The 18,941-nt window shown below is 42.1% G+C and overlaps 1 protein-coding gene and 1 long non-coding RNA gene across 2 annotated transcripts in view; both read left to right on the forward strand.

Annotated features, from left to right (window-relative positions):
* Positions 1–5,483, forward strand: part of LOC130089884 (deleted in malignant brain tumors 1 protein-like) — a 94,514-nt gene extending 89,031 nt beyond the window's left edge. Inside the window, exons 26-31 of the mRNA XM_056257450.1 lie at positions 2,957–3,271; positions 3,415–3,729; positions 3,833–4,147; positions 4,240–4,563; positions 4,640–4,957; positions 5,167–5,483. Of these exons, the coding sequence (XP_056113425.1) occupies positions 2,957–3,271; positions 3,415–3,729; positions 3,833–4,147; positions 4,240–4,563; positions 4,640–4,957; positions 5,167–5,483 (1,904 nt within the window). The remainder of the gene's footprint in view (positions 1–2,956; positions 3,272–3,414; positions 3,730–3,832; positions 4,148–4,239; positions 4,564–4,639; positions 4,958–5,166) is intronic.
* A 210-nt stretch (positions 5,484–5,693) lies between these two features.
* On the forward strand, positions 5,694–6,502 carry LOC130089941 (uncharacterized). Its single transcript, XR_008807612.1, has 3 exons — positions 5,694–5,760; positions 5,986–6,300; positions 6,401–6,502. It is a non-coding gene; the product is annotated as an uncharacterized LOC130089941 (long non-coding RNA).
* The last annotated feature ends 12,439 nt before the right edge of the window (positions 6,503–18,941 follow it).

Genomic DNA, 18,941 nt, shown 5'->3' on the forward strand with positions numbered 1-18,941 from the left:
GATGCTCACTACATGCCCTTAAAGGGATACTTCAGGATTTAGCATTAAGCTTTGTATTAGTAGAAAACCTGTAGTATTTTCAAATTACTGTGCTTTCCACCCTCATATCCCCCTGAGACGAGAGATTTATGTATTTTTTGTCTGGAAAAAATCCTCCGATGACACAAAAATCCTCATTTTGCGTCATCGGAGGATTTTTTGTCCAGAGGCTAAAGACTACAGTCAGTAGAAGAAGCTGTTCCGCATGTTCTCAACCTGCCCATAGAGAGTGGGATCTCACTCACAGAATGTACACATAGTGTCAGACATATTTTTTGGAAGGTAAGCTAGCAGGCTCTTGTTCTGTGGAGAAAGCTGAGTAACTTAGTAGGAGAAAGCTGAGTTGTAGGGGTTACCATTCATCCTCTTTTTCCTGGACATGTCGGGCCGTCGAGATCGTACAAAATATCCTGGATTCAGCTTTTGCTTTCTGCAGTCGCCATTCATTGTTTACATGCACACCTTTTGTTTCAATCTAACTGAATTCATTCCTATTGGTGAATCTGAATGTAGTGTTTACATGAACACAAGTGATCGGTTGATGTGCTTTTAACATTGCTAAGAAAATTCCAGCTCCTCCGTGAGAGATACGAGACCGGTGCGTCTCACAGGTGTCGCTCATCGGTAATCACGCCACCGGCCTCGCGCAGTTCTCTCGCGGCCCTCAGTCTCGTCCTGCTCGCCACAGTAAACACAATGAATGGCGACTGTAGAACGCAAAAGCCGAATCCCGGACATTTTGGGCGATCTCGAAATCCCGGGCAGACTCATCATGGAGACTCACTAGTAGCCTAGACTTGTTGTTTAACTACTGCCAGAGCCGTTAAAAAACAGAGTTGCGACACTCCCATAGACCGCCATAGGAACTTAGGAATGCGGAAGTAACGCGTGTCGTGGAGCAGCCAATAGTTCCAAACACTGATAGTTCCAGCATTGAACCCCATTCATTTTCAGTGCTTCCGAAGCACGCTCGCTGGTAAATTAATGAAATTACTTTTTTTTTTTTACTTTTACAGACATTAGCCGACCTCTCGTGAATCGGAAGATAGGTTAATTGCAGCGATAGCTTAATGTGACCAACACTTACAACACTAACATTAGCTAACTTACAGTAACCTGATATACATAATATATAGTGTATATATATATATATATATATATATATATATATATAATTGTGTGTATATATAGGCCTATATATATATAATTGTATATATATATATATATATATATATATATATATATATATATATATATATACAATTATACACACACACACACACACACACACACACACACACACACACACACACACACACACACACACAATTCAGTTATTTAAATGGGTTAGGGTTATGCATATATGTGTTTGTGTTATAGCCTACATATAGGCCTACATAATGCAATAATTCATATATGTGTGTGTGTGTGTATGGGTTAGGGTTAGTTATGTGTGATTGATCGTATACATGTATTTATGTGTGTTTTCTGATTAATGGTTTGGTCTATGATTAGGGTAGGATGAAGGGGTACATTAGCCATACTGAAATGAATCCCGTTAACAGTTATGGATCGTATTTAGGAACTAGTATTAAGTTAATATTAACCGAACATTGCTGTAAATATAGTCGTTGCTTTCTACGTTATGGGAGCAGTCTATTTCCCTCCTAAATCATTCATTTGTACAGGCACAGCGTAATTATTTATATTTTATGTTGGTTGGAGTTCTGAACGGACCGCCACTGCAGACCTCTTTGCGTGATCACGAAGGTAAGCTAATGGCTGAATCGGAATTTATAAGCAAGATCAGGCTATTAGGAATCAATAGCCTAATACAGCCCAGTTGTGCTAAAATAAATATCATAAGACGTCCATCATCAGATGAATGACATGGAAAAGTTAAGTTAGAGCCGCTAAAGCCAGTGCTACTACAAATGCGAACATCAACACTAAGTTTTCCCTCCAAAAATATAGCCTAAAACTTATCTAAGTTGTCACCCTGCCTCTCTAAATGCAAAACTGACATTAACAAAATGCAATAACGGCTTAAAAAGTACTTGGGTGTGTGTTTTATTTTATATTTACCGTTTAATAATGCAATCGCTGCTGTCTGTCCATAGAAGAACATGACAGCCCGCGTATGTTTTGGAACTATTGGGGCTTACATGAACCACGTGACAGCCGTCGCGGCGACATCAAAGCGTGTCGCAACTCTTTCTCTCTATGGCTATCTGGCTCTGACTACTTGCGCTCTGTTACCGGTAGGCGTGGCCTCCTAGGGCAGCGAAGCAAGTGCATTCTGGGAGTTGTTGTCTTTCATCCACATAAGCCAAAAATACATTTTCTGGCTTTTCTCAGTCTAGAAAGCTCCAAATTCAGAAATAATTTCACATTTCTTCTACATAAATGACCCATTTTAAATACACATTCATCTTTCCAGAGGTGAAGTATCCCTTTAATGGAAATTCTGTTAAATCGCACAAACCAACACAATATCAACACAATATCATCATGACATGTAATAGAAGATTTGAAAAGACAAATCGTAATTTAATTATATGTCAGTATAAACATCAGTAGATAGGTAGTGAACAGTGTAGTAAATATTTATAATTAAAATTTGGCTAAAATGTTTCAGATATATATATAACAACAATCAAAGTATATTTCATAACGTACTTTAAACAGCAAAAAATGTCAGAAAGATATTATATGTATTGTCAATAAATACCAGTGGTGATGTTTTATGACACGAGCACCTAGTCATATCACCGGAAATTGAATAATCAGTGTCCAAATGTGTAGTGAGCCAGTGTGCTTTACCAGTCCCAAATTTGTGTACAATATACTGATACGCGAACTAGTGTGCTTACGGAGATCCACCCATAGTCTCTATCTGTATTTTTCTGTCACTTAGATAAAAAGAATGTGAGATTGGTTGGTGGTCACAGTCGCTGTACTGGTAGAGTGGAGGTTCTTCATAGAGGTCAGTGGGGAACAGTGTGTGGTTATTTCTGGGATATGGCTGATGCTGCAGTGGTGTGTAGAGAGCTGGACTGTGGAGAACCTGTAGATGCTCTGAGTGATGCTCATTTTGGACCAGGATCAGGACCAATCTGGATGAGTTGTGTACTTTGTGCTGGATCGGAGTCTACACTGAAGAACTGTGGGTCATCAGGATGGAGCATACATGCCTGTACTCACAGTTATGATGCCGGTGTCATCTGTTCGGGTGAATCATTTAACTGATTGCCCATTCATTTGTTGTGACATGAAGAATATTTTGTTTGGAAAACTGTTTGTATGTTTATTGTATTTAACTATCAAGCATTTGTTTTTGTCTACTGTGCACTGTCATTCCTGTAATATTAACAGGTCATCAAGCTTCCAGACTCATTAATGGATCTCACCTGTGCTCTGGGAGGTTAGAGATACTTCACGATCAGTCGTGGGTTTCAGTGTGTGACGCTGCCTTTGACCAGCAGGATGCAGAGGTTGTGTGTAGAGAGCTGGACTGTGGTTCTCCTGTACAGGTGCTGGGAGAAGATGCTTTTGGCAAAGGAGACGCTCAGATGTGGACACAAGAGATTCAGTGCAGAGGAAATGAATCCCAGATTTCATTTTGCTCAATTTCATTATCACACAAACAAAGCTGTACCAGTGACTATAATGTGGGTCTGATCTGTTCTGGTAAATTACAAATATTCAGTGTCTCTTTGTTTGTATTTAAAACACTATATGTTCTCTGTCAGCTGCATTATACTTTATTTTAACCTCTATGTTCTTTATTCAGGTTACACAGATGCTAAACTGATGAACGGTTCAGACTCCTGTTCTGGAAGAGTGGAGCTTCGGTTCCTCAATGAATGGGGCACAGTGTGTGATGCATGCTGGGATATGAGAGCTGCCAGTGTCCTCTGTAGACAGCTGAATTGTGGGATTGCTGTGTCTGTTGTGGGATCAGACTGGTTTGGAGAGGGAAGTGGTGAAATCTGGGCTGATGTGTTTGATTGTGACGGGAATGAAACAAAACTCTCAGAATGTTCCATCTCTTCATGGAGTCGAGCTGAACGTTCTCATAGACGAGATGTTGGAGTCATTTGCTCTGGTAAACTTATTTGACACTAAGAGCATTATGCTCTATTTCACCATGTTATAACACAATTCTTATTTTACTAAAACATGAGATCTTCTCCTCAGATTCCTCTCTGGCTGTTCATGATGGTCTGGTGCGGTTGTCTGGAGAGAGACAGTGTGAGGGGGAGCTGGAAGTTTTCATCCATCAGGTCTGGAGGAGAGTTCTGCTGGACTCCTGGAGTCTCGCTGAATCCTCTGTGGTCTGCAGACAGCTGGGCTGTGGCTCTGTGCTGAACTTCTCCGGCTCCTCTTCATCCAGTCCTGAACACAGTCATGAGTGTGTGACGGGCTTCCAGTGCTCTGGGAGTGAAGCTCATCTGGGGAACTGCAGCTCTCCACAAACTCTCAACTGCAGCTCCACACAACAGCTGTCAATCACCTGCCTTGGTGAGAACAACAACATCTGGGTAGATTCTTCAGTTGTTGGTGATCAATAATGTGTTTTTCTCTCTCTGAATATCAGGCCGCGGGTCCATCAGGCTGGTGGGTTCTGGGGGAGACTGTGCAGGGAGGCTGGAGGTTTTTCACAGCGGCTCATGGGGGACAGTGTGTGATGACTCCTGGGATATTAAAGATGCCCATGTGGTGTGCAGACAGCTGCAGTGTGGAGTGGCCCTCAGTAACCAGCAGGTACCAGCCTGGTTTGGTCCTGGTTCTGGACCCATATGGCTGGATGAGGTGGAGTGTGAGGGGAATGAGACGTCCCTGTGGAACTGCTCTTCTCCAGGCTGGGGGAAACATGACTGTCAACACAAGGAGGATGTAGGAGTCGTGTGCTCAGGTATAGTGGTTTTCACTCAGTAACCATTGCAAGTAATTTGCCAGCAACCACTATTTTTTTCTGCGAAGCAAATTATAAATAGCATAATTGTTTTTGCCATTGAGATAAAATAGTTTTTTTTAATTATTTTATATTATAGACACAAAAAAATTGTGTAGTTTTAACTAATTTTAAATCAATACAACTGAATTTAACACTTTTCCATCTAGAGTTTAAAGAGATCAGGTTAACTGAGGGCTGTGAAGGGAATGTGGAGGTTTTCTACAATGGATCCTGGGGTAATGTGTGCTGGAACCAGATGGACAGAGACACAGTGAGTCTGATCTGTCAAGAGCTGAACTGTGGAAGATCTGGCAGTGAACCCAGTTATTCAGAGGGACTGAAGTCTCATAACTGGCTTGATTTTTTTAAATGTCGGAAACATGACTCTGCTTTATGGCAGTGTCCATCTTCACCCTGGGGGCAAAATAAATGTGATAAGGAAGTGGCTAAAATCACCTGCTTTGGTAAATTTTTAACTTGGTAATTAGTAACCATTTAAGATTATATTTAGTGATCATGTTTCTATAAATACTGTATAATTTGCATGTGCAAAGAACTACGTAATTTAATGATTTTGAAACATTTTATAAACTGTTTTTAAAAGCATAAAATGATAGACATGAACTGAAAGATTTCATAAATCTGATATTGTTTGTTTTGTTAAACGGTAAATTAAATTGTTTTAATCTCAGAGGAGGAGAGTCACGAGTCTCCTCAGAGTCGTCTGACATGTTCAACATCTCTCCAGAGACAGTGTTCAAGTTAGTACATTTGACAAAAAACAGGTTTACGTAAATGTGTATTATTTCAAGCCTGTATTTACTATTTTCAATATTATTATAAATGTCTTCATTTTAATTATTTAAATTACAAATTTTGAATCATGAATGAATCAGTTTCAGTTGCCCATAACTTCAGTTTCAATGTGTGTTTTGTTGTAAATGTTGTGCTGAAGCTGGTCAGTGATGTTGCTGTGTGTGATTTAGAGCATGTTCCTCTCAGACTGAGTGGAGGTTTGGGCCGGTGCTCTGGGAGGCTGGAGGTGTATCATAACGCTGTGTGGGGTTCAGTCTGTGCTGATCTGTGGGACATCAGCGATGCTCAGGTGGTCTGCAGGCAGCTGGGTTGTGGAGACGCACTGAGGGCTGATGGGAATTCAGTCTTTGGTGCTGGTGAAGGTGTTGTGTGGCTGAACAGAGTCGAGTGCAGAGGGAATGAGATTCACCTGTGGGACTGTCCTCTCTCCCTGAAGAAACACACTGACTGTTCCCACAAAGAGCACGCTGGACTCACATGTGCAGGTCACTGCAAAACACTGACCGATATTAGTCATTTCACATAATTTTAGAGCATATAATATTTGTGTGTTCTAGACAATCATCATTTTAAATGTGTTTACAGATTTGTCAGTGTCCACTACTCCTGCCACAACAACATCAGCTTCTCCTCCAGTTTCTCAGACAGTGCGCTCAACATCAGTCACTCCTCCACAAACTCCTCCAGTAGCGTCTCTCTCTGTGCTTGTGGTTATACTGGGAGTTTTGCTTTTACTGCTCTTAGTGCCACTGCTTATACTGGTTCAGCAGAACAGAGGGATGAGGAGAGGTAGGAGAGATCCAGAGACTGTCATATTGTGTCTTATTCAGTGTGTGATCAGTCATGTGTTGTGAACTGACAGCAGGTTTGTCTGTCTACACTCACAGCTCTCTCTAAGAGCAGACACAGGACGACGACTGAGGCCGTTTATGAGGAGCTTCATCACAGACCCACTAGACAGAGTTTCTTCACTCAGAGGGGTGAGTAAATTGAAGGTTAGGAGGTCACTAGTACGCTGGAAAGTTGCTACTAGTACTAGTGTGTTTCATGAACTAAAGCTCTCTGACTCTTCCATTCATACAGTGGCACCCCAAATTTAGTGATTCAGGCAGTTAGGGCCACTGTACATCCAACTGATTGCACTTTATCTTATCTATGTCTCTTTTTTATTATTTGTATTAACTTTTATTTTTAATAATTTGTATTCTCTGATTTTATTGTTATTTTGTGATTATTTGAATTCCTTTTTCGTTAATTTTATCAGCTTAATCGGTTCCTCGATTCAAGCCTCAAAGTTGTGTATGTTTCCTTACAAAAACTAGGGAAATGTATCTCTTGGTTTTATTAGTGAAATGTCCTCAATATTTTCTATACAACACTGAACCACAATTTTCTTAATAAAATATACACAATATTTTTAATTTACACCTTCATTTTTTTAATTAAAATGACAAGACCCATGATTCATTTTTTACAGTGTAAAAGCAGTTTCTTTTTATTTCCTCTTTTCTATTAACTCAATTAGAAGAGCAACAAATCACACCTGATAATTATGATGATATAATCACTGCTGGACTGAAATCTTATGATACAGGTTTATTTCTTATAATTGCTTCGATAGGTTTTAACACTATAGATTTATATGCATTTTAATCATTTAAAATGTAACATTTTGTTAATAGATGCATTTCACTTTTTATTATTTTGTTGTAGATGACTTACCAGAAAGATATGATGATGTCATCATTGTACGACAATTCTCCAATGATAAAACAGGTGAGAATTACACATTTATTTTTTAACTACACCTTTATATTTTGGTGTTTCATTTTTTAATTTTTCCCCCTTCAAATCATAGTGCCATATAAACACATGTAATTAATCTTATTAACATTTATATTAGAGGGTGTTCAGGAGGAATATGATGATGTGAAGAATGTCATGGAATATACGAGTGACATGTTTGGTATGTTATTGACACCTTTTTTAATATAATTGCTTTATATTATCAATTTCTGTGGTCACGGTCTCATTTAACTTGAATGTCATCATTAATGTGTTCATTATTATACTTGTATTGATAAATTAATGCGCTCTTGTTTTCTAATAACAGACTATGATGATGTGGGGGAGGAGCCAGGAAAACAGGGAGGGATGTTATAACTCAAACCCCACCCACTGCTTCATGTTTTATGTAACATTCTTTATTGAAATCTACTGAATCAATTACATTTATTCTTTTTTTTTTTTCATGCAGATATAGCAATTTGAGAGTTCACCATTTAACTTCTAATGCTCCAGTCTTTAACATTTCTTTAACATTAGTTTATAAAAAAATATATATATTTTGAATGTTGATCCACTGATGGTGAACATATATATTTTGCTAAAGAACGTTGGAATGTACTTTAGGAAATAAGTTGACAAACAGCAGCTGTGATCAAGAATAACTCTTTGAACTGAGCAGAAGAGTATGTTGTTCACTTTATGTCCTGCATAGGGTTTTCTGACAGTCAGACATACCAAGCATGCATACATTTGTTTTATGTACTTGTTTCATAATTGTCAAATTTGATTGTAATATTGAATTGATTTTAATGTTTTTTGTTTAGCGATTAAAATGAGACTGACAATGCATGGATATTATGTCATTATTATTATTATCATTATTGTGAAATTGGGGAATGTTGAAACACATTTGTTTCAACAAACAGTTTTTTAAAAATGCAAAATTCAATAAAATTCTATGAAATGTTGTATACCGTTATTCTGAAATAGTGCTTTGATACTGTATGTCTCTCTGTCTGTAGTGTTCTCGTACAGTGTGTTGAAACTCTGACTAAACAGTTAAACCGTGCAAATGAAGACAGTCGTAGTAAATTTGATGCTTTACTGTCACGCTTCCTCATTTACATGCAGTGGTGAAAACTGCAATAAAACAATACAGCAATATTCAGTGTCCATTTCTTGAGTAACATTACATTATGAATGATTACAACATGAATACACAATGCCAATCGCAATGTAGCAGCAGTTATACAGGCCATTAGCAGTGCTGTGAGCTTGTACACAATAGTAAACATCGCTTTTAGCAATCTTATCAAACATCATCTTTTTAACAAAATCTCTACAAATATATGATGTTTAATATCACATAAATAAACTTACGGCATTGCCTCTATGATGCTTTAAGGTGGATGCAAGTGGATCTAACACCGGAACTCGTGTAATATTTAATTTCTCTTAGTTTCATTTTTATATATTATTGCTTATATTTCCTTACTGATATTTTTTATTTTATTTTATTTTTTAAAAAATTAGCTTATGGAAGCAAAATCATTATTTTTTTCTTCTGTTTTTGTAATTGCATTAAATGATCTTTTGGTTTGAAAGGTTATGATATTATATATGCAGTTTTTATGACTTCATATTAATTGAGAGAAATGCAAAAATTATTTTTCACACCACAGGAATAAAGTGAACTGCAAAAAAACAGTTTAATTTATCTATACATGGACTTTCATAGACTCTTGTGTACAGGTAACGTGAGGTTGGTTGGTAGTAACCGTCCCTGTGCTGGTAGAGTGGAGGTCATAGAGGTCAGTGTGTGATGATAACTGGGATATAAAAGCTGCTGCAGAAAATCAGGATAAGGATCAGGACCAATATAGTGGGATGAACTACTAGATCCGAGACATGTAGCTTTATTAAAGGTGCAATAATCAATTTCTAAGAAGTAGAAAGTGGCTCTGAGTCCAAGCGCCAAAACATACTTGTAGCCAATCATAAGTAAGGGGCGTATGCACTCATTAGGGAGGAGGTGCCTGTGTTGCATAGGGGGTGCTTCTCAAACAGAAGGCTGCTTCGTACCGAGACTGCATTCTTCCTAGTCCAGTCCTTCTGAGGCTTGTACTGTAGGCTAGACTCCTCCTCAGCAATTAAACGCTAGAATGAGACAGTCTAGTAAGAGCACATGGCTACGTCACACATGTTCTAGCCCTCACGGTCAATGCACTAAAATTCAATTAAAACTTAATTTTAGAAAAAATACATTATATTACAAATATTTATATTAGCTGACTTTCTATTAATGCAATACAGCGATTGACAGCCATCTGCGGTTTCCCAGTAACTTACATTTATTGTCAGTTTAGTGTTAGTGATTAATTTACAAAAAAAAAAAGATAACACTGTAACAAGGTTCAGTTATTATGGTAAGAAGGAGGCGGGAACCGGCGAACATTCAACAACTTTTGTGAAGTATGGACTAGTGGTTCTTTTTAGGATGGGAGCACTACAGAAAGAATCCGGCCAGAGAATCCTTTATCAGGTTTATTTCCAAGATCAGGATGCCAATATACAAGTTCGTATAAGTGAGTGTATGTGGTTTGCTTTTCATAAAACGCACACAAAAGTAAAGAAAGGGGTCTCTGAGTCTTCTATCATCATCACTGAGCACGAACAACTGAGCCGCGCGCTGCATTTCCTGTCCAGGCGCAGTTCACGTGATGGAGCGTTCGAACACACTTAGGAAACCTCAGCGCCGAACAAATAGGCTTTCAGACAAGGCCGTCCCCAACTTGCGATGTTCGTCTGTTATAGGACAACTTAGTTTGAATAAACGAGCACTGATTAGCTACTTGCGCTACGTTTATTTGAAATTAACAGCAAGACAACTAGCAGTGAATGTGCTTTCCATTAAATTAATCACACACAGTAAACAAATCCTTAACAAAAAAAAAAACAGACCTTTCTTTGTCAGTGTCGGCTGCAAAGATGAAGTTGACGATGCTGACTCGTGATCTTCGCAGTAGTCAACGCGCCAGAGAGAAATGCACATTTCATACGGATTACACAAGCAGAGAGCAGTCTGTAGTCTGTTTTCTTTCGGTTTGAATTGTTCTGTTTAAAAGTAGACATGTCTGTGAGGCAAGTAGGCTACCTCATATGCTGAGTTTCGGTTCATTTATGAGACGAGCTCCAGTTCACGTGCCGGCGCCTCCGTTTCGTGATTATCTATTGTCTGATATATTTACTTCTTATTTATTAAATCCAGGCAATTAGTTGATGAAACATTGATTAAAATTAAGATACAATTAATACAGAACGAAATTCACTTTAAAGAACGGTTTTGTGCTTTCTGTTTGATGTCACCAGTCACATCCGTAACATTGTTTTTTCCTCATAAATGCGAACACGAAACATAAAATAAAATGAATATTTTATGTTCTGTGGAGACTACTGTTACTCATAATTTGTTTTCTGAATACGTAACGCCGGTACATGTATTCCGTTACTCCCCAACACTGATATTAGTATAACCTTATCTGCAAGATATTTTAATCACACGGTTTTGGCGGTTATAGAGTTCTAATGACGTGTTCAACTATAACCGTCGGTCAGGAATCGTAGAAGTGGTTTATCACTGGGCAACAAGCGGATCTGGTGGAACATCGACTTAATATCTCCGCTGATGGCCACAGCATGACATCGGAACTGCATCAGTACATACATCAGGGTACGACCCTGACTGGGTGTTTTTTTTATTCACGAGATTGTATTAGCAACTAAATGATGCGCATCAGAGGGGATTTAGAAGTGGGTATACGCAATGCCGACTGAAAAAGAAGTGGGTATACGCCGTATACCTGCGTATACCCTGCACTACACCACTGACTCCAATCATGTTCAGACCGAGCGTTGGTCCCGGCAGGAGTTGGTCATGCAGGGACAGGCCTTTAAAGGAAAAGGAACAGTTAAAGACTACTCTGTCCTTTCCATTGTGGTGCACCATATGATGAGGTACATACCACGACTCTGTGGACTTTGCTGCTTCTTCTGTGAAGATTTCCGCTACATATCCGGACTGAACAAGTTTATCCATTTCCTTGCAGTATGAGGCTGCACGAACGGTGTCCTTAGCCAACTGGCGCTCAGTGCTGCGTAGGTTAGGCATCACGGCATCTTGTTGAGCACAGAGTTGGATGAATGGCTGATGACGCAACAGTGGAGTAGCGTAGCGCTTGGTACCGTCGACAGATACACGTTCGGAGGCAGTCTGTAAGAGGATGAGTGCCTGCTGGTCTTGCTTGGAACGTGTTGCAGTCTTCTCACTGACATAGGGGACTGTGTCAATGTGCCAAAGACGTTCCACATTTCTGAGGAGTTCAGAATACGAAGACTCGGTGGCGATGTGCAGACAGGAAGACTGGTGAGAAGAGACTGGCATAATGTCAAAAGGACCAGCCTAGCCTTGTGCAGATGGCTATAGGACCGCCAGATGGGCCTGCTCTGACTGGCTGTGTAGGAGTAAGAAGCTGAGGCATATCAGAACTGATGAGGAGCAGAGGTTGGGCTCTGTGGATAGGCGTCAAATTAAGTCCTTTGAGATTCTCATAGCGTTTCTGGAGAGCTGCTACTGTTTACGTGTGCTCAGATAAACTCAAACTGCTTGCTGTGAAAGCATGTGGAATCCAAAACTTCTTGTTTGGCTTGAAGATGGGGGATACATGAAAGCTAACTGAAGAACCTTTCAGCTCCTTCACCTCTTGCTGGACTGTCCTCAGATGAAGCGTCTCTGGATGCTGAGAGAGAGTTGTAGCTGCTCTACAGCTTGTGGAAGGATAATTGTTCTCTCCGAACCATCATCGAGCACTGCAAATACCTCAAGAATGCGATCTCCATGATGCAGAAGCACTTTGACAACCTTCAGCAACACTCTCTGAGGGCTTCTGGGCTGCTCAATGTAGACAATGGGCTTGGGATTACTGACCATCAGCACTTTCTGGGATGACTCTTGGATAACATCATGCAGGACTGTAAGGTGTTTCTCTTTGCAAATCTTACATGGGCGTTTAAGCGTGCAGGCTGTAGCTTTGTGGCCGCGGCCGCAGTTCCAACTTCTCTCGCCTTCCTCGATCCACTTCTTAATCTCAGCTGTAGTCAGTTTCTTGAAGTCGGGGCATGAGTTAAGGTAGTGCTCCTTATTGTTGCAAAACGGACAATAAGGACTGAGTTTGAAAGCTTGGGACTTCGAATGGAAAGTCTCCTTGTCAGCTGCCTCCCCAGAGCAGAGGAAGACTGACGCTGTTTTATCTTTGGGCTTTGGACTACATTGATCTCTCTTTGGAATGGTAGACCCTGTAGAGTTATAGAGAAGAGTAGCCCGACTGGCGAGACGCTTGGCTTGAGCCTTCATCTGGAGACACGCAGCGAGGTCGGGATGCCGCGAACGAGACAATATTCCACAAATCCATCTCTGTAGGAAGGAGACATTTTGCTTAAGAGACAGTCAACATGGGAGCCACACTTGAGCTCGTATCTAACAGGTCACTCTAAAGTGCGTAGCATACCAACAAGCGACTGGACCGAGAGGGCAAAGGAGTTGAATGCCTCTGCGTCTACTGACTTAATGGCTGGGGAGTTGAGTATTGCCCCTAGTTCACTTTAAACCAGTTGTCATGGCTGGCCATATTTATCTTGCAGAGCCTCCAATGCAGCTGTATACGGTGCAGGGTCATACATGTATGATTTGGCCAACTGCAGAGCACTCTGAAGCTTGAGCTGGCACAGAATAACTTGATATTTATAGTGCTCACTAAGATGAGGGTGACTATTCATCAAGTTGTCGAGCGCCATCTTCAAAAGTGCAAAATCACTTTCTTTGCCACTCTCGAAGAAGGGAAGTGTCGGTTTGGGAATGCCATAAGACGTAGCAATCAAGGTCTCCATACCCGGGTAAGTCCAGGCTGGTGCCGTCTGAACTGGTGATGCAGTTGGTATACTGCGGTGAGTGTACTGCACTGCAGGAGGTGGCGGTGCCACTGTAACTGCTCGTGGTGGCATTGTGAAGAACTGGGCCCTCATTAAATTATGGAATAATTGTTAAAAAATAAATAAAATGGGCATATTTGTGGAAAAAAAATCTAATATTTGAGTTACATAAAAGCTTTTTATTTGTTTTCTTCCTAATTGTCCTTGAAATAGTGGTCAAGTCCCCCCCCCCCCCCCCCCCCCCAAACAAAAATGGTTTGGCCACTGATCAAAATTTGATGTTGTCATTTGATTTGAAGTTCAGTCTACGCTCAAAATGTCCGGTCAGCACAAGTCCGGTGCTCAGAAAAGAAAAGAAAAGAAAAGAGAAGAAGAGAAGAAGAAAATAGACGCCTTAGAGGTGTCATAAACAAATATTTTTAAAAAGTTGGTGACGGTGAAGCTGGAACTAACGTTAGTGAAGTCAACGTAGAGCAAGGTAAGAAACAGCGGTACTTGATGCGCGTTCATGCCCGAAGCGCGTGCAGTTGCGTCCTCTTCATAAAAGCGCTGAGACATGGCGACAGGCGGTGCTGCTGATGTGGTGGCTGTAAATCCACTTGTTGATAAGAAATGAGGAAAGAGCCACATATCGAAATATTTTGGATATTAGCTCATAATAGCGACGCGGCGCGCTCGTTTTTCCAGGCGCGCCAAGTTCATTGTTGCATAGCAACGACAGACGCCACGGGAGAGAGCAAGCGCTTGTGGAAAGGAGAAAGCAGTGCGTCTGCTCTCCATGATGACGAGGAAGTATTAGCAAAGAATTCATTGATTTCTAGCCCTTGCATTAGCTTTACTACTAGATATATCTATGGAGATGATAAATAAAAAGCCGGCTGAAATGCGTCACTGTCGGCATCGGTGAACAGATAATGGGCCAGATCCGAGTTTGCTGCGCTGCTCATGCTTAATTAAAAGTGAAAGCACACTTTTGATGGACAAAAAATAAATATGATTTCACACAAAAAATGCCAAAAATGCACAGATTTTGCATGTCTAGTGTGTTTTAACAAGAACTGCAGTAGGCTGTGTCAGAAAAGAAAATGAAGACATTTATAGAAAATGTACCCATTTAAACGTGTTTTTATTATTCAGTTTGGGTAAAAGTATATGGTGTTTTATAAAAATAAATAAAAATGGAAGTCTGCTGTAAAGTGGTTAGAAAAACGGAATCGGCTAAAATCAGAATTGGCCTAGAAAATTGTACTTGGTGCATCTCTAGTATAAAAGCCTGACACAACACGTTATCTTTGACAGACACAGTTGAGTTTGGTAGTTCCGTCAGAGAGGATGAGACAGAGAGGAGAGAGATCCAGCTGCAGTCAGGTGACAGAGAGAGTGATGCGGGAGGGGCCCGCTGCCCCGGAGCAGAGGGACAGAGTCAGGCCACCAGTGAGAGAGAAGAGAGAGAGAGAGAGAGAGAGAGAGAGAGAGAGAGAGAGAGAGAGAGAGAGAGAGAGAGAGAGAGAGAGAGAGAGAGAGAGAGAGAGAGAGAGAGAGAGAGAGAGAGAGAGAGAGTCACAGTGATGCGGGAGGGGCCCGCTGCCCCGTCGGAGAGTCTGAGCAGGATGGATCAGAGACTGATCACACACTTAATTTCAGCGATCCTGCATTATGGCCAACTAGAATGACCGACTCTGATAGAGTGAACCTCATACGTGTGATGGCAAAACGAATGCCTTTCTCGGAGAGGGCAAAGGAAATGCCAGCAGATGCAGAGGGCAGGGAATTCCCAAACTATTTGACATATTCCACATCCCACAATGGAAGGGAAAAAATCGATAGGGACTGGATAGTATATAGCAGCTCAAAAAAGGCCTTATTTTGCCTACCATGCTTGCTGTTCTCCTTTGAAGTAGAGAAAAAGTCAACTAGTGCACTAAATTCCACAGATGGGATGAAAATATCGAATATAAAATATAGAAAGCTCTATGAGAGATTTCCAGAACATGAAAGAAACTGTGCACACAAACATTGTTATTGGAAATGGAAGAACCTACAACATTCTGTCCTACAGACTTCTGGAATCGACAACCAACAACAAAAATTGATGGAGACAGAAATCGAAAAAAACAAAGCACTACTGAAGCGGCTGCTGGATGTAACACTCTACTTAGCCTTCAGGAATCTGCCATTCAGGGGCAGCACAAATACACTAGATGAGCCAGACAATGCAAATTTTCTTGGCATAATTGAGCTGTTGGCAAAGTATGACAGTATCCTAAATGACCATTTACAAAACATTAGAGAGCACCGGCAACAGGGAAAGAGACTCCAAGCTCATTATCTTTCACCTGACAGCCAAACGAATTTATTGAACTTTGTGCTCAGCGTGTCCTAAACACTATTTTGAGGGAAAGGCAAGAAACAACATTCTATTCCATGATGTGTGATGCAACCCCAGATGTGTCAAACTTGGAGCAAAATGTACTGTTGCTGAGGTATGTCAGTCAAACTTCCCCTGAGGGTGGGTGGGAAATAAATGAACGTTTCCTTGAATTTAAGGACTTTTCAAAAAAGACAGAAGAGGAAATCGCCACAATGGTGGAACAATCACTAAGTGAACATGGGATAGATATAGCTGATTGCAGGGGTCAGTGCTATGATAATGGAGCTAACATGGCAGGAAAAGTGAGAGGAGTGCAAGCTCGCATACTGAACAAAAATCCCTTGGCCACATACTCACCATGTGCATCTCACACGTTAAACCTAGTTGGTGTCCATGCAGCCCGGGCCTGCCCAGAAATAGACATATTCTTTGGCTTCATCAATCAGCTGTACAAACTATTCAGTGGCAGCCCTCACCGATGGGAAATCTTACAAAGAGTTTTGGGTTGTTCTCCTCACCGGAATCGGCCACGGGGCTGTGTGTGACAGCCGTGTTAGTTCCGGGAACCAGGTTTGGTTCTCCCATTGCGGGGCTATGAGGAGCACCGGGCTGTGCGATTCCCTGATTCTCTTGATTACCTGTGGTAACATAGAGATCAGAGGGAAGGCATATAGCGGGTGGCTGGGCCAGAGTTGGGCCAGCGCATCCTCGTTCTTTGAAAAGAACACTGGGCAATGAGCGTTGTCCTTTGACGCGAATAGGTCGACTTCTGCTCTGCCAAAGAGGCGCCACAACAGCTGGACTGTTTGGGGGTGTAACGACCACTCCCCGGGGGAGATATTGTCCCTGGACAATCTGTCCGGTCCCTCGTTCAGGATCCCTGGCACGTGCGTCGCTCTCAGTGAACGCAGGAAGCACTGGGCCCAAACGAAGAGGCGTTCTGCCAGGTCGCAGAGGCTCCTGGACCTGACACCGCCCTGGCGGTTCACATAGGACACAACCGACATGTTGTCCGAGCGGACTAGAACATGTTGGTCCTGTATGAATGGGAGGAAGCGCTTCAGCGCGTTCTCGACCGCCAACATCTCCAGACAGTTTATGTGAAGGCATTTCTCTCGGTCTGACCACAGGCCAAAGACCGGTCTGCCCTCGAAAAGGCCGCCCCAACCTGAGTTGGAGGCGTCTGTCGAGATGATTTTTCGGTGGGAAATCGCTCCCATCCTAGCCCCCTGCTGGTACCAATTGGCCGCTAACCAGGGCTGCAGAGCTGAAATGCAGCTCTGAGATATCCTGATCCGCTTGTAGCCGCCTGGTGGACGCGGTCAACTGGACCAAGAGCTTATTACAGCCCAGCCAGTCAATCTCCTTTTTCGGGATGGAACTGGACTCCGTGGCTATGAAGGCTCAGCTGTCGACAGAGAGCGCGCGCGCCGCGTACCCCGTCCACACCTGACAGGGTACGCGGGCGTTCAACCAGCGTTGTAGCGGGCGCATGCGCAGTAAGCCCAGCTGAAGCACTGCTGCAGCTGAGGCCATACAGCCTAGCATCCTCTGAAATTTCTTCAGGGAGGCGGTTCTGCCCTTCTGGAAAGATGCGGCCAGGTGTCGAACACGGCGTGCGCGCTCTCTGTCGACAGCTGAGCCTTCATAGCCACGGAGTCCAGTTCCATCCCGAAAAAGGAGATTGACTGGCTGGGCTGTAATAAGCTCTTGGTCCAGTTGACCGTGAGAGACAATCTTTTCAAGTGGCTGAGAAGCATAGTTCTGTGAGATACGAGCTCTATCTCTGACTGTGCTATAATCAGCCAATCATCCAAATAGTTCAGAATTCGCACACCCTGACATCTGAGGGGGGCGAGCGCCGCGTCCATGCACTTTGTAAAGGCCGAACGGGAGGACGGTGTACTGATATACCTGGCCGTCGAAGGCGAATCTCAAGAATGGCCGGTGACGGGGTATAATCTGTATCTGAAAATATGCGTCTTTCAGATCGAGAGATATAAACCAGTCCCTCGGGCGAATTTGCGCGAGGATCTGCCTGGTTGTAATCATTTTGAACGGTCTCCTCATGAGAGCTTTGTTCAAAAATCTCAGATCTAATATAGGCCTCAGGCCTCCGTCCTTCTTCGGTACGAGAAAATAACGGCTGTAAAAGCCTGACTTGCTCAGAGAAGGCGGCACCGGTTCTATAGCTCCTTTGCACAGCAGTTTGGCTATTTCTGCGCGGAGTAGATGTTCTACTTTCGCGCTCACTGTCGACTCGGTCCGAGCGTGAAAACGCGGGGGACGGCGAGCGAACTGTAGTGCAACTGTAGGGAACAGTGTGTGGAGATGACTGGGATATGGCTGATGCTGCAGTGGTGTGTAGAGAGCTGGACAGTGGAGAACCTGTAGATGCTCTGGGTGATGCTCATTTTGGATCAGGACCAATCTGGACACGTCTTATGTTATGTACTGGATCAGAATCAACACTGAAGTACTGTGCATCAATACAGTGGGCTTTTAATGACCGTGATCACTCTAAAGATGCGGGAGTCATTTGCTCAGGTTAGCTGCTCCAAATCCCACCATTTTTTAATAGTATTACATGGGTCATAAACTGAATTTTTATTATTTTATAATGTTTCCTGAGGTGCACTGATAATGTTATGATTTTTACATCAAAAATCGACATTAAGAAATAAAAGGCCATTTCCTACCCTGATTTTAGCCCTCTGATATGAAAGGGGCGTCTGCTGTGAGGCTTGAATCTAAATGGCCACTGCTATGATTGGCTAGCATCTTGCATATAAATTCAACACAAGTGCACATGTCACAGGTCGGGGTGGGCTCTTAATGACCGGCCGGCACCCCTGACATGCACGTCACCGTGAGGAGCTAAACTGCAGGACAACCAATGGGAAGTATAACAATATCTTTATTTACTTTAAAACATCTCTTTAAAACCACTACTGAAGTCACTTCAGCGTTCTTCTTCAACAG

This window comes from Rhinichthys klamathensis, unplaced genomic scaffold (genome assembly GCF_029890125.1).
Source record: "Rhinichthys klamathensis goyatoka isolate OS25496 unplaced genomic scaffold, OSU_Roscu_1.1 h1tg000139l_1, whole genome shotgun sequence".
NCBI classification, from domain to species: Eukaryota; Metazoa; Chordata; class Actinopteri; order Cypriniformes; family Leuciscidae; genus Rhinichthys; species Rhinichthys klamathensis.